Source organism: Achroia grisella, unplaced genomic scaffold (assembly GCF_030625045.1).
Source record: "Achroia grisella isolate CSIRO2021 unplaced genomic scaffold, CSIRO_AGI_Agris_v1 utg402, whole genome shotgun sequence".
NCBI lineage: Eukaryota > Metazoa > Arthropoda > Insecta > Lepidoptera > Pyralidae > Achroia > Achroia grisella.
Window position 1 is genome coordinate 2806312 of NW_026712841.1, and position 20302 is coordinate 2826613.

At 32.6% G+C, this 20302-nt stretch overlaps 2 protein-coding genes across 2 annotated transcripts in view; one reads left to right on the plus strand and one right to left on the minus strand.

The window, feature by feature from the left end:
- The first annotated feature begins 9149 nt into the window (after positions 1 to 9149).
- LOC131844601 (uncharacterized) lies at positions 9150 to 13809 on the plus strand. Its single transcript, XM_059193531.1, has 3 exons — positions 9150 to 9237; positions 12406 to 12600; positions 13346 to 13809. Exons 1-3 carry the CDS (start codon positions 9156 to 9158, stop codon positions 13510 to 13512), a joined length of 444 nt encoding a protein of 147 aa, XP_059049514.1. The 5' UTR covers positions 9150 to 9155; the 3' UTR covers positions 13513 to 13809.
- Positions 13810 to 15843: 2034 nt separating this feature from the next.
- The window catches only part of LOC131844602 (filamin-A), a 94375-nt gene continuing 89916 nt past the window's right edge, over positions 15844 to 20302 (minus strand). The window contains exons 47-54 of the mRNA XM_059193532.1: positions 19987 to 20166; positions 19355 to 19499; positions 18643 to 18858; positions 17954 to 18127; positions 17544 to 17719; positions 17191 to 17352; positions 16609 to 16788; positions 15844 to 16076 (exon numbers count right to left, since the gene is read on the minus strand). Of these exons, the coding sequence (XP_059049515.1) occupies positions 15939 to 16076; positions 16609 to 16788; positions 17191 to 17352; positions 17544 to 17719; positions 17954 to 18127; positions 18643 to 18858; positions 19355 to 19499; positions 19987 to 20166 (1371 nt within the window). The 3' untranslated portion in view covers positions 15844 to 15938. The remainder of the gene's footprint in view (positions 16077 to 16608; positions 16789 to 17190; positions 17353 to 17543; positions 17720 to 17953; positions 18128 to 18642; positions 18859 to 19354; positions 19500 to 19986; positions 20167 to 20302) is intronic.

The window sequence follows — 20302 nt, forward strand, 5'->3', positions numbered from 1 at the left end:
TACTCATTGCCTGATGAGAGCACGTGATATATAATATGGGGTTAGACTCAATAACAGTCTGAATTTGATCACCATTAAAGAAGGATACGGCCTTCTTATATTATATTCAATATTCAAGTTTCCGCACTGAATATTTGTAATTTCAGGGTAATTGTAGTGTAATTAAACAAAATAATATACATATATTAAGTAGTATTATTAGTACCATTAATAATTTGTCTTTTGTCTTTTACGTAACTATAAAATTTGAGATATTAAAGTAATAGAGGTTACTTATATTTAAGTATATTATGTCGTGTACGAATTCTTACCTGCTAAAACATTTAAAAATGGAAAGAGTATATTTACTTCAATTGACATATCACTATTATTGAAGTCAGATCTTTCTAAGTAGAAACTACTTGCTCCACTTATGACTGCGCTTGTGATATTCGCTGTTGCACTGAAAATTGTTAGATAAATCATTTAACTAAAAATATATTTCATATCAAGTTAACGATCCACCAAAACATAAATGATAATTCAGACATTAATTAAATCAGACTAAATTATAATATTTACCTGTATATCATTCCATTAAATTCAGCTGTTTCATAATCAAATTCGTATGGGTCCAGTACAGGAATGCCTTTTGTAATATTACCGTTCCTTATTAACTCTCTCATCAGCTCAAACAAATGGTGACCTATTCTATAATTTGAAAATTGTTTGGTTTCTATTCGTATATTATGATCTGAAAAAAATAGACTTTATAAAGCAGCATAAGGGAAAAAGACAAAACATTTTATATTTTGTAAGTCACACATAGCCTGCAATGATCTTTCAAATCCATTCAAATGGTAAACGTATTTAATTAATTAATTAATTCGATACTGACAGAAAGGTTGGTAATATTAATAAGTAAATACTATTACCAACCTATTTAAAAAAACAGTTTATTTTATTACCAGTTTTTTTTTCAGAATTGAATGTAATGGTCTGGGAACTATGTAGGGAAAAATATTGACGTTCATAAGCGACTACAATTCTCTACTAAAAGTCTTTCCTGAATAAATGATTTTAGATGTCATGGTATTCGCTGTCTTTCTTTATTAGGTATTACATAAATTTAATTTAGTACCCATGATTTTAAATAATATCTACTAACAATAAGGTTACTAACAATAGTAACCTTATTGTTAGTAATGTAGCCATATCAGGTCGCCTTACTTTACTTGACTGCACTGCTGCAGGCTGTTCAATTTATGGTGAAATTATCACAAGCGTCATCTTACTTCCAATAATGTCAATCGTTAGCCAAAAAGATTATTCCATTATTATCCATTAATAAAATTGACATACCTTTGTCTGAATATGCTGTAATTACTCCTACCAGTGTCAAAAATAACATAAATATTAATTTCATTTTATTAATTTTAAGATCGACGTTGTATATATAATTTACTTGATATGGAATAATTTACTCCCAATTTCCCAATACACACTGCCCGCAGTACAGTAATACTTATATAAAACTTACATTTATCTTTTCAGTTTCGCAAGATGTGATAATCTTGGTCATTATTAAATTTTACATAGCCTTGGATATTATCAACATAATTCTATATATTGTGCAACGTCTAATTTAAAATATAGGTAAGTAAATAGATATATGAAAGTATAGTTTACTCAATTTGATTGTTATAATAATTTTGTTGTCGATATTTGGAGATACGTACACCACCTAAACTATTTTTTTTCTTAAACGTAGGTAGCAATTTGTCATACAGTGTATCATTAATTGGTGAGTAGATATAGATTGCAATTTTTTAAATAATAATGTTAATTTTATTATTTCACATGCAAAATCTCTATCGATGTAAACTTTGCTCGTGGACTCCTACGAGTACTATCATCATTGCTCTATAACGTCTAAGCAAGAGGAAATCTTCTCTGAAGCCTGGATGACGAAGCTGAAGTATCTTCAACTGCGTCATTCAGTTTTTAATGGAAGATCTCTCAATACTATGTATCTATGTATACGCACGATATTATATTTTTAGCCACCACTCTGGAAAAGAGTGTTGTCTCCAATAATGTCAGAATCTTTTTAACTTTCTAACTCTCTTATAACACTTACTTTTTTCCATTTTAAATTCGTATCATTCATACGTTACGTTTTGCAAGATTGGTACAGGAAAGTGAGTACCTTCTACATGCTGAATTTTGTAGTGATTTGTACTGAGAGATAAATAAATCAGATCTATATTGGTCAGTATTATTTTAGGGAATTTGCTATCAATTAATATAATGTATGACTATAAAGCGTAGTTTTATATCTAGTAGATTAGGTATAAGTATACCTTGTTAGGTCATCTTATTTAGACTATAAAAATTATCCTTGGAATACAGGGTTCTTTATTAAAAGTTACATCAACAAGATAGTCATTATGCAACAGAACCACTTTCATTGAGAAGCAAAGCTGATATATCCTTAACAGCTAAATTAATCCTTAACAGTTCATTTGAAAGGATCAATTCCGTTCGATAGGTACTAACTATAAACTTCTTAACAACCCTTTGATAAAGTACCTGGACAGATGTTATATATATTATGTTATAATATGTATTAGCTTACCAAATTTTGAGCAACCAATTTTAAGAGTAGATATCCAAAAGTCGGTCGCGTCTATAAATCAATTAAAATTCCGTTGAAGAAAAGTCAGTTAATTTGTTAATTGGGCAATCGTTCTAATAAAATATAGATCCCATTTATAACAGATTTCAATGTAGGCCATTCATTAGACGATGTTAGGTGAATGACAGACCCCTAGCATGATAGATGTCAATTAGGTGGGTACGTTGTGATGGTTGACTTAGATATTTTATTATTAGAAATTAACTAATGATAATTTTAATTTATCTTATCTACTATCTTATTAATATTATAAACGCGGAAGTTTGTGACTGAATGGATTTTAATGAATGTGTTATTCTGATCTATATAATGAATTCTGATCTATGTGTTATTCTGATGTATAAGCTCTATTATTGTAATAATAGAGCTTATACATCAGAATAACACATAGGCTATAAATTTCACACTGGTGAAACAGCGGACACAGCTAGTTTGTCCACAAATATTCTATTGTACATGTAATTAGTGACGATTTTACTGATGTTATACATATCTCAAACTAAATATCAGTCGGTCAGTGTGTTGGCAATGAAAATATAGATAAAGAGAATTCCATAGCCTTATAACGTTTAAATTTCTAAATTAATCACACTCCTATTGATAATTTCGGTCGGTACCTATTTACGCAAAATGGGTCACCTCTCTACGTATAATAGGACCATGTCGAATTACCAGAAATGCCGATTAAATGAGATGTTAATATATCTACCATGACGCGACATTGGATACGCTTATTCAGTCCATCTTTCAAATCCATTCAAATGGTAAACGTATTTAATTAATTAATTAATTCGATACTGACAGAAAGGTTGGTAATATTAATAAGTAAATACTATTACCAACCTATTTAAAAAAACAGTTTATTTTATTACAGTTTTTTTTTCAGAATTGAATGTAATGGCCTGGGAACTATGTAGGGAAAAATATTGACGTTCATAAGCGACTACAATTCTCTACTAAAAGTCTTTCCTGAATAAATGATTTTAGATGTCATGGTATTCGCTGTCTTTCTTTATTAGGTATTACATAAATTTAATTTAGTACCCATGATTTTAAATAATATCTACTAACAATAAGGTTACTAACAATAGTAACCTTATTGTTAGTAATGTAGCCATATCAGGTCGCCTTACTTTACTTGACTGCACTGCTGCAGGCTGTTCAATTTATGGTGAAATTATCACAAGCGTCATCTTACTTCCAATAATGTCAATCGTTAGCCAAAAAGATTATTCCATTATTATCCATTAATAAAATTGACATACCTTTGTCTGAATATGCTGTAATTACTCCTACCAGTGTCAAAAATAACATAAATATTAATTTCATTTTATTAATTTTAAGATCGACGTTGTATATATAATTTACTTGATATGGAATAATTTACTCCCAATTTCCCAATACACACTGCCCGCAGTACAGTAATACTTATAAAAAAACTTACATTTATCTTTTCAGTTTCGCAAGAGTTGATAATCTTGGTCATTATTAAATTTTACATAGCCTTGGATATTATCAACATAATTCTATATATTGTGCAACGTCTAATTTAAAATATAGGTAAGTAAATAGATATATGAAAGTATAGTTTACTCAATTTGATTGTTATAATAATTTTGTTGTCGATATTTGGAGATACGTACACCACCTAAACTATTTTTTTTATTAAACGTAGGTAGCAATTAGTCATACAGTGTATCATTAATTGGTGAGTAGATATAGATTGCAATTTTTTAAATAATAATGTTAATTTTATTATTTCACATGCAAAATCTCTATCGATGTAAACTTTGCTCGTGGACTCCTACGAGTACTATCATCATTGCTCTATAACGTCTAAGCAAGAGGAAATCTTCTCTGAAGCCTGGATGACGAAGCTGAAGTATCTTCAACTGCGTCATTCAGTTTTTAATGGAAGATCTCTCAATACTATGTATCTATGTATACGCACGATATTATATTTTTAGCCACCACTCTGGAAAAGAGTGTTGTCTCCAATAATGTCAGAATCTTTTTAACTTTCTAACTCTCTTATAACACTTACTTTTTTCCATTTTAAATTCGTATCATTCATACGTTACGTTTTGCAAGATTGGTACAGGAAAGTGAGTACCTTCTACATGCTGAATTTTGTAGTGATTTGTACTGAGAGATAAATAAATCAGATCTATATTGGTCAGTATTATTTTAGGGAATTTGCTATCAATTAATATAATGTATTTGTACGCTATTGTCTTTTTAATTTTAATTTTCAAATTTCATTGTAAATACTAAAATTATTCTTGCTACAGTAGTACAATAGTAGGTATCTTACCAAACACATTTAAATGTGAGCAGTGATACTACATAATCGCTAGGTAGGTATATCTTAATAAAGGTATCAAATTATTGTAAATACCAAACGAATATTAGAGAGACATATCTATCTACTTCTAATATCAAAATTAACTGATTACACAGAAAGCACGGTTTCAACACTACAATGAACTTGTTGTAAACAACTGACTAATCCAATACACTTCTAGAACTCCAAATTCAATGAATACTTTACAAGTTTATAAAGGAAGGATTCATTCTAGTAATAAACATGCTAATGCCGCGGACATTTTATTGAATTATCTATATTTGATGTACCTATTTGTATTTATCTTTAATCTATGTACAGAATGCACCTATTTCATCTAATTGATGACCATACTATACTATAACCATTCAATAAATGCTTGAATATCTATTACTGTCAGCTATTATAATACGTATTTTAATTGAATTAATTTTCCCATCACAACAAAGGGAAACACATCAATGAGATTTAAACCGTATGGTTTTTAGGACCTTGACACATATCAACGAATAAATGAATTAAATCTGAGGACACGCCGCTCCTATATTAGTTTAAGTGATTACATATGGACACACAGACATTTAACTATATACGAACTATTTTAAGAGTTCAGCTATTGTGACTGAATATGGTTTTGTTTCAAAGGTGTTTAATAAATACATTTTGATAATGATATGCCTATCGCTATAACATAAAGCCTTGAATATGATACGCATCTGTTGAATATCTCATGAATGGCAAATGTGGCAGGTAATTGTACTATTATAACCATTATGTAATAATCTATTTCACAGTTAATGTCTATGATTTTTTTATTTATAAATGTTTCTGTAACAGCAATTTTTGAATCGTAACGCTACTACATTTTTCTTCTTGTATTTCCGTATAAAAATAGTTATGTACAATACTGATTGTAGTGATTATAACCATCTTAACCAAACTTCTTTATAATTAAGATCTTAGAGTAACATTAAACTAATGTCAGATAGTGTACTTATAAATCCTAGATACCTAAAATATAATGCTTTCGTCAGCTCAAGTGTCGTAAATAAATAACCTAAATAGGTTACTAATGATGGATTCATATCCAGTTGTCGAAATGTTTTCGGATTGGTTTATCGATAGTTAGACTGAGATTTATGACTGTTGACGACGTGTATTGAGTGCGGAGTTACGAATGAACGCATTCGGTAACAATGTTCAAAACCTAATAATTGTGAGATGTACCTACTTTTAACACAGGCACGCCGCCTGCCGTCATTTGTTTTATAGAGTAGACTTTGGAGATCAGTTGGGGCCTTTGGTATACCTATGTATAGATATAAGATCATGTTTTATGGAGATTATGACAATCAATGCACCGCAAGTGTTACCTTGATCTTGTTAAAGACATTGGATAATGTAGCATCCACACTAAAAATATAATACATAAATGTGATGTCATTGTATCCACACTTGACATGTTGTATGACTATAAAGCGTAGTTTTATATCTAGTAGATTAGGTATAAGTATACCTTGTTAGGTCATCTTATTTAGACTATAAAAATTATCCTTGGAATACAGGGTTCTTTATTAAAAGTTACATCAACAAGATAGTCATTATGCAACAGAACCACTTTCATTGAGAAGCAAAGCTGATATATCCTTAACAGCTAAATTAATCCTTAACAGTTCATTTGAAAGGATCAATTCCGTTCGATAGGTACTAACTATAAACTTCTTAACAACCCTTTGTTAAAGTACCTGGACAGATGTTACATGTATTATGTTATAATATGTATCAGCTTACCAAATTTTTAGCAACCAATTTTAAGAGTAGATATCCTAAAGTCGGTCGCGTCTATAAATCAATTAAAATTCCGTTGAAGAAAAGTCAGTTAATTTGTTAATTGGGCAATCGTTCTAATAAAATATAGATCCCATTTATAACAGATTTCAATGTAGGCCATTCATTAGACGATGTTAGGTGAATGACAGACCCCTAGCATGATAGATGTCAATTAGGTGGGTACGTTGTGATGGTTGACTTAGATATTTTATTATTAGAAATTAACTAATGATAATTTTAATTTATCTTATCTACTATCTTATTAATATTATAAACGCGGAAGTTTGTGACTGAATGGATTTTAATGAATGTGTTATTCTGATCTATATAATGAATTCTGATCTATGTGTTATTCTGATGTATAAGCTCTATTATTGTAATAATAGAGCTTATACATCAGAATAACACATAGGCTATAAATTTCACACTGGTGAAACAGCGGACACAGCTAGTTTGTCCACAAATATTCTATTGTACATGTAATTAGTGACGATTTTACTGATGTTATACATATCTCAAACTAAATATCAGTCGGTCAGTGTGTTGGCAATGAAAATATAGATAAAGAGAATTCCATAGCTTTATAACGTTTAAATTTCTAAATTAATCACACGCCTATTGATAATTTCGGTCGGTACCTATTTACGCAAAATGGGTCACCTCTCTACGTATAATAGGACCATGTCCAATTACCAGAAATGCCGATTAAATGAGATGTTAATATATCTACCATGACGCGACATTGGATACGCTTATTCAGTTATAGGTACCATATGTCATCCTTCATCTAAATGGTTAAAGACCTTATATTGACTACTCTTGTAATGATAGTAACCACATCACACACACACACACACACATCTTGATTTTTGAAGGTACCTTACTTATCCATATCTGTACAAATATCTTATTTCAAATTTTTTTTAATACATCGCGAATATATTTTTAGCCTTCTGGGGAGTATCCATATTTAACAACATATTATGTGATAATTTTTGCGTAAATCCTCCAAATATTTTAAACCCACAAACACACAAGCAAATAGTTTCTTTCTCTTCGGGATTTTATTATATTATGTAAACATAGTAAAGCTGAGGATGAAAAACAAATGGTCCGTGCAAAACTTTTAGAGTACGGTAGAAGTAGTAGTAGTACGGATCGGTAGTAGTACGGAAAGAAATTCATGTTGGGTTGGAAATACTCAGTTATTTCTATCAAGGTCGTGAACTTGTTGCCTTAAGGGATTTCAGCTAATAGTCAGTCAGTGTTGCCAGAAATAGTTTAGCAATAACTTTTGTATACGGTTTATGCGAATTTGTATACAATTTATAGTGATTTACGAATAATTAAATATTTCAATAGTTCTATCGCAAATCTGTTAAAGAAACATGCCTGGTTACTGTTTAAATAATGTACCGATGTACTCACACGTTTTTTAGTATCATGATAATTTCTATAGATATTGATAGATATAGAGATAGAGAGGTATTAGTTAGCTACCACGTTATATATTTAACGTTATATTTATTTATATATAAAAATGCTTTATGTAGCGCAACAATTTTTAAGAGTGATCTATACATAATTCTAAAATTGAAGGTTTTAATATACTTATTTCAAGTAAGAATATGTTTTTTTTTATATTTGGTATACATATTATTGTATATAATTGTTATTTTCTTTCTGCGAGAGAAACAATAGAGATTTTTGATTCAATTGTTAGTAATATCGTATATATTTTACCTATAAAGCTGTTTAATTTACATGGTTTTCATTAAAATAGATTGAGTTAAATTGAAATGTATTTTCCAGATAATTAGAGAATATCAAGAACTGAAAAGGGATGAGGATTTTAATTTGAAAATCTTTTTTATATGATTATATTACAACTTTTGGGGTTCTATATCTACTATTCTCTATATAGGTATATAGGATCTATGAGTACCTTTATTAGTAGCATGTCGAATTCATGAAACATGTATATGTACCCGTATTATACTGTCATGACATCTGTCTGTGTTCAGTTTTTACCTATTCTATAATAGTACACTTCCTACTATATAATCTCTGATCAAGCAGTTCATAACGCACAGTTCCCGGCGTAACCTTTGCCATTCATACACTATACGCTCTTAGTCAATACCGCACTCTAGTCAACTCCTAAGGAGATATAAATTAATCACTATTATAAAATAAAAAAATAAAAGCAAGTAGATAATAGACAATAAATGGAGTCAAATAAGAAAATGAGTAAATAAATATTATGTTTATTGTTCTTCTGCTGTACAGATAAGATTTTATAAAATGATTCGAACTTTTGTAGTTTCCGTAGTGCTTACGATTGTGATAGTGTCTAGGGTCAGGACAGCACCTGCTTATCATCACTGTAAGTACCTATAAGGATTATTCAACATTATTAAACTTTGTATACTTTTTTATAAATATAGATAATCTATATCTATTCATGTGACACAATCTACATTCATATAAAATTTTATAACGGTCCATAGCGGTTCATAGGGAAATGGTAACAAACAGACATAGTTTCACATTTATAATATTGGAATGGATTCGTTTCAGTTGTTATATCTTGGCACCATAGAGCGGTTTAATAATATATAATGAGGTTTAAGTAGGTATTTACTAAGTTAAAATTTTGTTTCAGTTGAGTTTAATTACCTAGCCTGTTTTTATAACATATTATTATGATGAGAAACTCTTTGAGTATTATTTTTCATTCCATATATTGACATATATATACCTAGGTAAGTATAAGGTGACCCGTAATTACAGTCTAGGAATCTGTTCTACTGTTATCTACTAATATTTATTGTACAAATAAATTGTTTCATATAGTTATAAAAAAATTATGTGCATGAGTGGCAAAATAACTAATATAGTCGTAAATGTATGATTTTGTCTTTGAGATCCTATACATAGCTCTTAGGCTGCAGTTGAACATACGATGCTTTATACTCTACATTCCTATTTCACGCAGATGATGTCGTAGGCAGTAGTAGGTAAAACTAGCGATATGAGAATTTTATAACACTTTTAGGCAGCTAAGTATTCTATCTAATATTTTTATAAAGTAATTGTGAAGGATGGAGACCAAGATGACGAGCAAAAAGTAAAACGGCACCGTTGTAGTTGTAGAATATTTTGTATTAAATTGACTTAGATATGTCATATAAAAACAATATAATATTATAAAAAATATAGACAATAAAAAAGGTATATAAAATAGTTTCCAACAGTAATATTGTTCGCATTAAAGATACAACTTTGGGTCAATGAAACTTGGGAAACGAATTATGTATTTTGTTAATTGTTGTTTTTTATACTGTGTCAGATGCTTTAATTTGTTTCTGAGTTCCACACTTATTCGTTGTCTGATGTCATAGCACCTAGTATTGCTTGAAAGTCAAATGATTGTCACCTTCTCTGACTTTTTATCATGTAGTTGGCTACTTATCTGATGAATACCGAATAGAAAAAGAGTAACAATATTTATTTGTTGTTCCGAAAACAGAGGAACTTAATGCGGGAAGGAATTCAAAATCTTTTTACCAACAAAAAGCATCATTAATACAGAGTTCTTTATACGATTTTTCTCGAGGGATGTAGGGGATATACTTAATGTCTAGGTTCGGCCGGGGAAGTTACAATATTTGTAGGAAGATATCAAACTAGACAAAGGCCCTCGAATTTTTCATAGTAAATTATAATAACATTATCTTATCTTAATATTTCTTCTCATTTAAATTATTTCTTAAAAATATTCTATAGGATATTAACATTAAAATATATATTTTTTTAACTAAATCGATAATTGATGATGGGTTTTACAAATTTCCGTAATTTGTAAAAATACAGCAAGAAATAGGTATCTGACATTATGTCTGTTAATATATATATGTATTAAATCATGTATATACTTCAAAACCTTGGCTTGCTTACCAAAAAATGATTGGGTGTTGATTTATGACGAGTTTTTGCTACTTAGAACGTTAACAATTGACTGTTAATTGACCTGCTTGTAACAAAGTATAGACAAGTAAGAAAATCAGTAGGTATATAATAGGAAAGACATGGGTAGTCCTTAGAATAATGGATATTTTAATTAGACATATATATTACATATAACACCTAAAGGCAAATTACAAACAAACGTCGGTCCCCTCCGATCGATCCTCCGTCCAATTCAAACGGGGATCGAAATTACGACGGCCTGAGCCGAGGTTCGAACCCCTAGTGGTGCCCTCAGACTGAATTCGTATCCGTCAGGCAGGAGTTGGCCTTCAGCCGCTCCATAAGACCTTCCGCGGGTTTGAAGTGCCATATTCACTCGCCCCCTAACGTCCGGTGAAGCTGTAAAGGTCACCTACGGCTGACAGCATTAGAGTAGTCCGAAAAAAAAAATGGTAAGCGTATAGCTCTGCCGTCAGGATCACCCGCAAAAGTAGATGTGCTACAGGTCCATTACGAAGAGTCTTAGCTTGAAGTTTTCAATATCGTTTTAATTAGTAAAGCCCACTACTGCCCCCATACAGATAAATGAAATGGAAGGTATTATGATGCTGCAGCCCACAGATGAACAGTAGGTATAGGTACCATGTAGAGTCGGATTTATTTAATTGTAAAAACTTACACGGGGATTATAGTTCAGTGATGGTTGTAAACCATAATGCAATGCCTCGTTAAGCTGTATTAATTTAATTTTGCCCTTTTGATTATTTTTTTATTTACTTTTATTGCAGAGCAACATACAAATTTGTTAGCTACCAGTTATTGTGCATATGGAATAGTATCTATAACCATAGAGTAGGAACATATAGTATACATATTGCCACTACTGAGTTTAGTTATGAACGTGTTAGAATTTATTATCTTTGTACGTATTCTATAAGAAGGTCTTGGTAATATGCAATAAAATAACGGTGTCTTTGTAACTAAACGCTAAAAAAGGTGGATTTATTAAAAATCTCCTGGAAATCTGTCAATGTGTAGTAAATAAGCCATGATTGGCTAATTGAACTAACTTCACCCTGGAGGTATCATCCTTCATTAGTGCCTAACTAGTGTATTGGTACTATTATTTTATCTGTGACAGGCATCGGTTAGTTGAAACGTGTGCACTATTCCATATTCATTCATAAAAAAATCGCGGTATCAATGAAATGAATCATTCATCAATTTGCCAATAAATTATCAAGCATAATAATGAAAAGATGTGTGTACCTATTTACAAATTTACGCAGGTGTTTTTATTTTACGCCTCTGCATCGTGAGTATAGTAATGGGAGAATTGGTGGGATTTTTTTTTAATTTTATTATAATAGGAAAAAGATTATAGATTCTTAAAATTGGTTACATAACTGTTTTCAGTTTTTTACCATTGCATATAAAAAAAACATCTTTTCTACTTGTTTAAATAACATACTGTAAGTAAGTTAATATCTACTCTAACAATGTGCTTGTTCTACTTTACGTATTTGGGTATACCGCCTACATATAAAAAATGCCTTGAAATGTTTCATACATGTATTTACAGCGCGGGGTCCTCGCTATACTATGAGTAATGCACCAGACAACCACAAGGCGCCATATATTGAGGTGCGGAATTCCACTTACCACGGCTACGGGCCCCGCGAGGAGGCACGGGCCATGTGTTCAGTGAAGACACACGAGGTCAATGCTACCGCCAATGCCACAATCACGAGGAGATTGCACGGAGTAGTCACTTCCAGTGAGTTTCTAAAATAATTTGATTAATTGCTAGGTCTATTTTCCGGGCACTGTCCTCTTGGTGTATAGCCATACCAAGAGGACAATGGCACTGTCTGGCTGATAATATATAAAATAGCTGTCTATATCCATCTACGTAAAGGAATTTTCAATATGGATATCTACTGTATTTGAAAAACAGAATTCTAGCGAGAGTTCACATTTTGCTAACCTATATAAACTTAATTGGACGTAGTTTAGCAGAAAGTAGGTATTCAACCCACACAAAGTAAATTTTGAGTTACTGATCTTAATTAATCCATGTTGGTTATTATTAACAATGCCGTATTCAACTTTAGAGAACTTGTGACAATAATAAATTGCTACGGAAGTATACATATATATACCTACATATTGGTAAGTAATGCTATTATTTGTTTTGTTTCACAGAATTTATAATTATGTATTATTTTATACTACTGTGGCGGCAAACAAACATACGGCCCGGCCCATATATTATTATACCTTAATAACTATTATCTCAGAGGTATTGAATATTGAATACGATACTTTACATACCCACATTTCGTTTGGTATCTGTGTTACTATCACCAGAGAGTCTGTCAGAAATATAAATTAAAATACAAAGATTACCTACTAGAACTACGACGCGACGCTGTCAAAATTTAAATTAGAAATTAAAATATTTACTATCTAAGCTTTTATTATAGTATCCCTAATTACAATTCATTTTAATTACATTACAGAAGAATTACATTCGTCTATCCAACGGCTAGAAGTCATAATATTCGGTCAAATGCAACAGTTGTGGCAGAGTTTGGACGCATTGCGGTTGCAGTTGGGAGGTGACACAAAAGCGCCACTGGTGGACAGGCGGACTGTTTCATTTAGATATAAACCCAATTTCAAATAACAATTTATACGGCTTTAGAGGTGTATAGATGAATATTTATAACCTATTTATTTTCTTAGTATGTCTAGATAGGTATGAAAGTAAATCTGTTGTTTTGGGATCAGTGTTTCGGAGTATTGAGTACAATATTTATTTAAATTAAATGATTTTACTGCTTGAATATTAACATAATAATAAAAAAAATCAATCTCATAATCATCGGGTAATCTCTATTAGCTAATCACTGCCTTTATTACTATTTTATTTAGTTTGATATTAAACATAGTACCATAGATCATTGTGATCATAGGGACCTAAGATCATAGAGGCAGTATTCTAATTCTATGGGTACGGTACAATGTTTGGAGTAAAATGTATACATTAGTTTCTATAAAATATCGAGCTAATAAGAGCAATGTATCGTGTGTGCTATATACCTATTAAATAATGTTCTTTTTCTTATTTTAATATTATAATTTTTGTATCTAATAAAAATTATCTACGAACTGAAATTTAGGATATTTTCATTAGTAAAACAATTACCTACAAGTGTACCAATTATTTTTATAGAATACATATAAATAAATGTTTGTCGGTGGACTCATTCTTAAAACTACCCCTTACTATATAATACATTGTATTCACAGTACATCATATGATTGTTGCCTCTTGTTACCAAACAAACTTTATAGTCAGGAACCATTTACTGTGTTTATATATTTTACTCCACAAGCCCTGTGGTTCCTGTATGTATATTACAAAAATGTTGGTTCCTTTTAAATTCCGCCATTAAAAATAAATAATTGTCCCAATGTCTATTGTATATGTCCTTATGATATCATCAATGCTTTGTTAACTCCATCAGGGCTAACCATTTCTGGCGGAATTGTATGTAGGCGAGACAATTATTTTCTTTGCAGACGTTTGTGTTTCTTTGTATAAAGTTATCCACATTGAAATAATTCAAAGTTATGTCGATCGAACACAAACTAAGCGATTTGTGTAATAATTGTGTTTATAGTATATATTTAGAATTTATGAAATAAAACGCAACAAGTAAATAAAGTTGAATTTATTAACAATAATTTTATTAGTATATAACTGAATATATAGCTAAGTAATAACTCTCGGCCGAGTTACAATATAACTTCCATTGTATACATGGCCGGTAATAAATAGCAAAATAATTACGTCGTTAATTATAATTCAGTTAAATGATGGTGAGAGTATAAGTTAAGTCGCTAGTAATAAATTAAATTTAACAATTAAACAAATTATTATGCTTAAAACTGCATTAGAGTGTACTTGCTTGCGAGAAACAAATGAAAATTTTATTAACATAAGTATTTTACAAATATTAACTGATAATATTTGATTTATTAAAATTATGTGCTTTATAATAATAAATTTTAGTATTTTAGGGAAATACATCTTAATATTATTGATTAATAATATCAGTGGTACTAATATCTCTTGGTTAAGAACGTTTTATTAAATCAACTAGCATTTTATGCTAATATTAAGTACATGGGTTTCTTCTATTATTGAATTACCTATTTAATATATTGAAATAAAAATTAATCTTTAAAATATCTTTGAGATACAGCTGTTAATAATAATTATTGGTCATTATTTTATGTGATACACCTCAAAGACTGCTGCTGTTTAATAAAAACACAACTTCTATAAATTTGACCAATAAACGCTATATTAAATAGAACTCTTAATTTGATGTAAGAAATATTCTCTGCAAACTTCCATACACAATCTCGTTTGCCAATAAACAATATAATTATTTACAAATTAACGCGTTGTACAGAACTTAATTTCTATAAATCATTGCATACGATGCTTACAATCAATGTACAGTTACACTTTAAGCATTACTATTTTAACTCAGGTATGATACATAAACGATGTCTCAATAACCATAGAAAACTTTGTACAGTAACGGCGCTATTTTGAACCTAGCAACGTACGTATGTATATTCAGAATAGGGATAATTAGGTATGTAATTCTGTTACAATACATAAATAACATTAAATATGTATATATATTGAAGGTTTAATTAAAACGGTATTTTAAGTAACAAACCAAACCTTTTTCTACAGTAATAGATTCAGCTAGTCCTACAATTTAACTCCTTAGAATATGATTTTTAAAAGTTTTAAAGTACATGAAGTGAAGTTTAGCAAAATACATGTAGGTTATTACAATAAATATTTAAGATTATCATTAAATACAATTTTTAAGGTGAGTATTCAATCTGAAATTATAAAAGCATATCTATATAACGGAATGAATATTTAAGGTCATACGAATATTAATGCTTAAAGTACCATACATACCATACAAATTTAATTTTCAACACCTACTACTTACATGCATACTTGTATCTCACAGTATACACCGGCTAGTTTGACTTGGTACTAGTGTTACATTATTGTCAGGCAGCGGTCGCTTGTAGATATCGGCGGAGCTCTTCTTGAGTGTCGAAGATCATAACCGGGAACGGTGAACCTGGCACATGGCGACCCGCCCATCGAACTTCTACGCGGTAATCGCCGGGCTCGGTTGGCGAAAACTGAAAGGTTGTTTTTTATGTTTCCACATTATCATTACAAATTACAAGACACTGAGGCATTTACATCTCTATCTCATCTATTTCAAACGTCAAGCAGCGTGCTTTATAAGTTACGTTCAGAAAAAAAAGGTGACCGTTTTTAGAATGACAACGCATGAGGGGTGCCACGAGCGTTACTCGATAACGTGATATCCATAGTGCTGTTCATGTCTATCGGCGACAGCTTGCCGTTTCATTCTTACTAATATTATAAAAGCGAAAGTTTATCAGTCTATATGAATGGATGGATATTTGTTACTCTTTCACGTAAACACTACTTAACGCATTTAGATTTGAAACGTTACAGTTTATACATCAAAACAACACATAGGCTATAATTTAAAAAGATATTATGTATATTGGGCAAAATATACATAATGATTAAGTGTGATGTAGACTAAGTTGCGCAGGTAAGCGAGTAACGAATACTTTATAAAGTGTACGAAAGCCAATCTTTTAGAATGCGATATCGAGGCGGCGTATTAGTTATTACCTTGCAAAGTATGGTGCGGTCCTTCTGGTTCTCGCGCTGCATCTCAACGCGGAAGGCTCCCTTGGGCCCGCGCACGCGCACTGTGAGCTGTCCGGCGCCGGCGCCGCGCGTGTCGCAGAAGAATCGCGACTGGAACGTCGCCAGCACGCCCGGCTCCACGCCCGGCCCGCACACGCGCACCTGATGCCATACACGTTACGCTTATAAATTATCTTATACATATATGCTTCACATCAAATTTCCTTGACTGACATTCCGATCGAAAACTTCCAATTTTATACCTTAATAATTTAATCGCCATGGTATTTATAGACCGACCTAAGAGCGGTTCGGAGATATTGTACTTCACGTAACTTTTCTTATCGTTTGCGATGGTTGAATCACCAATAAATGATATTAGCTTTAACTTAACGAATCATGCTAACTACCAAATCAAAGGGTTTGGGCGGGAAGATGATTTAAAATTAAATAACAAAAATGTGTAATCTCAATTTTAACGAATAGAATCGCAAATAAAAACGAGTAAACAATAATTGGAGAAATACATGATGATATATGAAAACATATTATAACTAAAGTTACCTTTGAGGGGTCAGGTGCCCCAGCAACTTTGAGTACGAACGGCGAGCCGGGCACATGCTCTCCCGCGAATTGTATACTGAGCATATGACGACCAGGTTCTGCGGGCTTGACGTTCAGTGTGAAGGTACCGTCGCCGTGTTCATACAATTCGCAATATGCCACCTAAAACCGAAGAGATAATAAGAAATAGAAATAAATAAAAATATTCATTAAAATAAACTGAATATAAGCACTTTTGAACAGTCACAGTTTTTTTTATTCTACCACTCATTTGAAACAAGAAGAACGAGAAAGAAAAATTAATTTCATTATACCCTTTATAAAAAAATCTGTAACGGCACGTAAATACGTACCTTGTTGGGCCCGGTGCAGTGCGCGGTAAGTTCCCCGGGGCCGGCGCGGCGCGTGTCGATCCAGGAACGGATCTCGCGACCCACCACGCCCGACGCCAGCCCCGCGCCCGAGCACACCACCCGCCCCGCGTCTCCGCTCTCCGACCCAGCTGATACGTTGACGCTTAACGGACAACCTGTATATACGTACAATTTGTTCATTAGCTGCCTTTTCGATTCGAATACAGATTCAATAAGAGATTAAGCTATCTGTGTCTTTTTAAACGCGTTTTCCTACATGACGGGTGCATGTTAAATGTATCTTATACTTCATAGACAATCTAGAGAACGAGTCAAAAATAAAACTCGAACGAGGAGGTAGCAAGTTGAATGAGATTGTGAAAGCGTGTCCATCTTCATGATGGCTTTACCTTTGACGAGTCTACCAGCCCACAGCACCCGTAGCTGGTGATCGCCAGCGCGGCGTGGCGTGTAGGTGGCTCTCCACAATCCAGGGCCAGCCGCCGCTAGTGCCACCGGTATGTTCTCCCCCTCAGGTGATGTTAGCGATGCCTCGGGAGCTCCCGGACCAGCTGCGCTGCCGTCTATGTATAATATCATGTAACATTAGTTAATTGTGGAAATTATAAATAAATATATTTTATATTTTATTTATGCTCTGCATTGTATCAGATAAAGAAAATAACTATATTTAAGAATCATTTAACTAAGCTCGAACGTCACAAATAGGAATTAATTAAGAAGAATAAAATAAATTAATTAAAGTAGTTCAACTCTTTTTTTGTAAGATTTAATATTTGATTTCGTATTATTATGTCTCAAATTAGAATTAGAATAAAACAACTTGAATGAAACTGTTCAAACGTTTCTTATAAATATTGCTGATGGTTGCATACATTCAATTTCGGTTTACTTGTTATAAGAACAGCGAAAATAATGGTAACTCTATACAAAGTTGTCGCGTGGGCATCTGTTATGTCATATGATATAAAATCCGTTGTGCATATAGTCGGTTCCCACGTACCACCAGATTGAAGTTACATAAAAGAACTTATAAAACGAAGTACATGATCCTATAAGTAGAGTCGAGCGTACTGACCGACGGTGAAGACTGCGGGCGTGTGGGGTGCTGCGTGCGCAAGGCCTCGGCCGGCGAGCGTGACGCGGTCGGCGGCGCCGCCCGCAGCCAGCAGGGCCCGGCGCGGCGCCCCGCCCACTAGCGCGCCGTTGTATGTCAGCTCCACCTCTTGTTCGCCGCCCGCGCCCTCCGCGCCGGCTAGCGTCACCACTGCGCGCCCAGATACCGTCTCCACGCCTGGGACGACAGCATACAATTCATAACTTATACTTCCATCCTCCACTCCGCGCCTGGTACAGTCTCATTGGTAAGAACTTTATATTTAATCTGTTTCTTCCTTATCCTATTCATTTGGTTCAGTTCAGTCGTACTACGTTTTTTTCATCCATTTACTACTGTTTGTAGCCATCTCGTTACATACTTTCTTTTTCCTAACATGTTTCACACAGTCCATCCATCTCTTTTTCAGCCTTCCTCTACCCTTATAACCATTCACATTCATTCGTTATATCTTGTAGTAACAATATTATTAATGGCTATGGTGAGTTATCGATTTACCTACTGTCTTAAAGTAACTTAAAGTTTAAAAAATCCGCGAAGAACATAGGATATGTTCTTCCCGGACTTTTTGAACTTTATTTAATTGAAGTGTCTTAGCATTATAATAAGTGCAAATGTATATGTTTAGTACTTAGTTATTAAAAAAAAAATTTACATGACAACAGTAACTTACGTTGATGTCTACCACCAAGTAAGCATTCCAGTGTGCCCGGTCCAGCATTGCTAGTATCCAAAATTAGTTTGGAGGGCGCTCGGATGCGGCCAGAGTTATCTGCACCCCACCCACCAACGGGCATTATGGCCGAGGTGTCTATTACCTAAAAACAGGTTTGCAACAAATGAGGACTTTCTGTAAATTAGAAATATATAGTACGACAAATATACAGGAGCTAAAAGGAGAGGCAGAGGTTTACACTAGAAAGTAAAAAGATAAAATGTTCGTAGTTTTAAAAACAAGAAGAGTTATACTCGCCTTTCGTAAAATTATTTCCTGTGTAACATATTGGTTGTGTATAGCAAAGCATACCGTATTCTAAGGACTTTAAGACTTTCTTTCTATATAAAAAAAAGGTTTATCTCAATGCAAGCGGGAGACTCTCCCTACCTCTTTGTCTTTGGTGTTGATTGCGAATATTTATTAAAAAAAAGAAAAATCTTTCTCTAAATAATACAGTTTGGTTTTTCGTCCGGTGCCTCTTATAGTCAGTAAGATACGGCAAATAAGATTCCTAGATTAAAAACATAAACAGTACATCTTAAAAGTAATTTCGCATATTTATTGATTACAGTGTTATCATTACTTACTTTTACGGAGAACGGACTTCCGGGGAGAGGTCCTGAGGCGGTGAATATTCGTACTTCGTACAGCCCCACCACGAGCGGTATGTACGCGCAGAGCCACTCGCGAGGCGCGCCGCTAACCACGCGACACTCTAATAGTCCGGACTCTGTGTTGTCTTCATTGCCCTCCGTTAACCTTTCAACCTAATAAAAAATATTTGGGTTATATTCGCAAAATTTATATTTGATAATATAACACTATTTCATTTACTTGAAAAAAATCTATCTGCTAAAATATACTGCCTGCCTAGTGAGAGGCAAAGCAAGACTTATACCTCAC

Coding starts and splice junctions, on each gene's coding strand:
- LOC131844601 (XM_059193531.1), top strand. CDS start 9,156: ATGATTCGAACTTTTGTAGTTTCCGTAGTGCTTACGATTGTGATAGTG. Junction 9,238..12,405: donor AGCACCTGCTTATCATCACT/GTAAGTACCTAT, acceptor ATGTATTTACAG/CGCGGGGTCCTCGCTATACT. Junction 12,601..13,345: donor GCACGGAGTAGTCACTTCCA/GTGAGTTTCTAA, acceptor ATTACATTACAG/AAGAATTACATTCGTCTATC.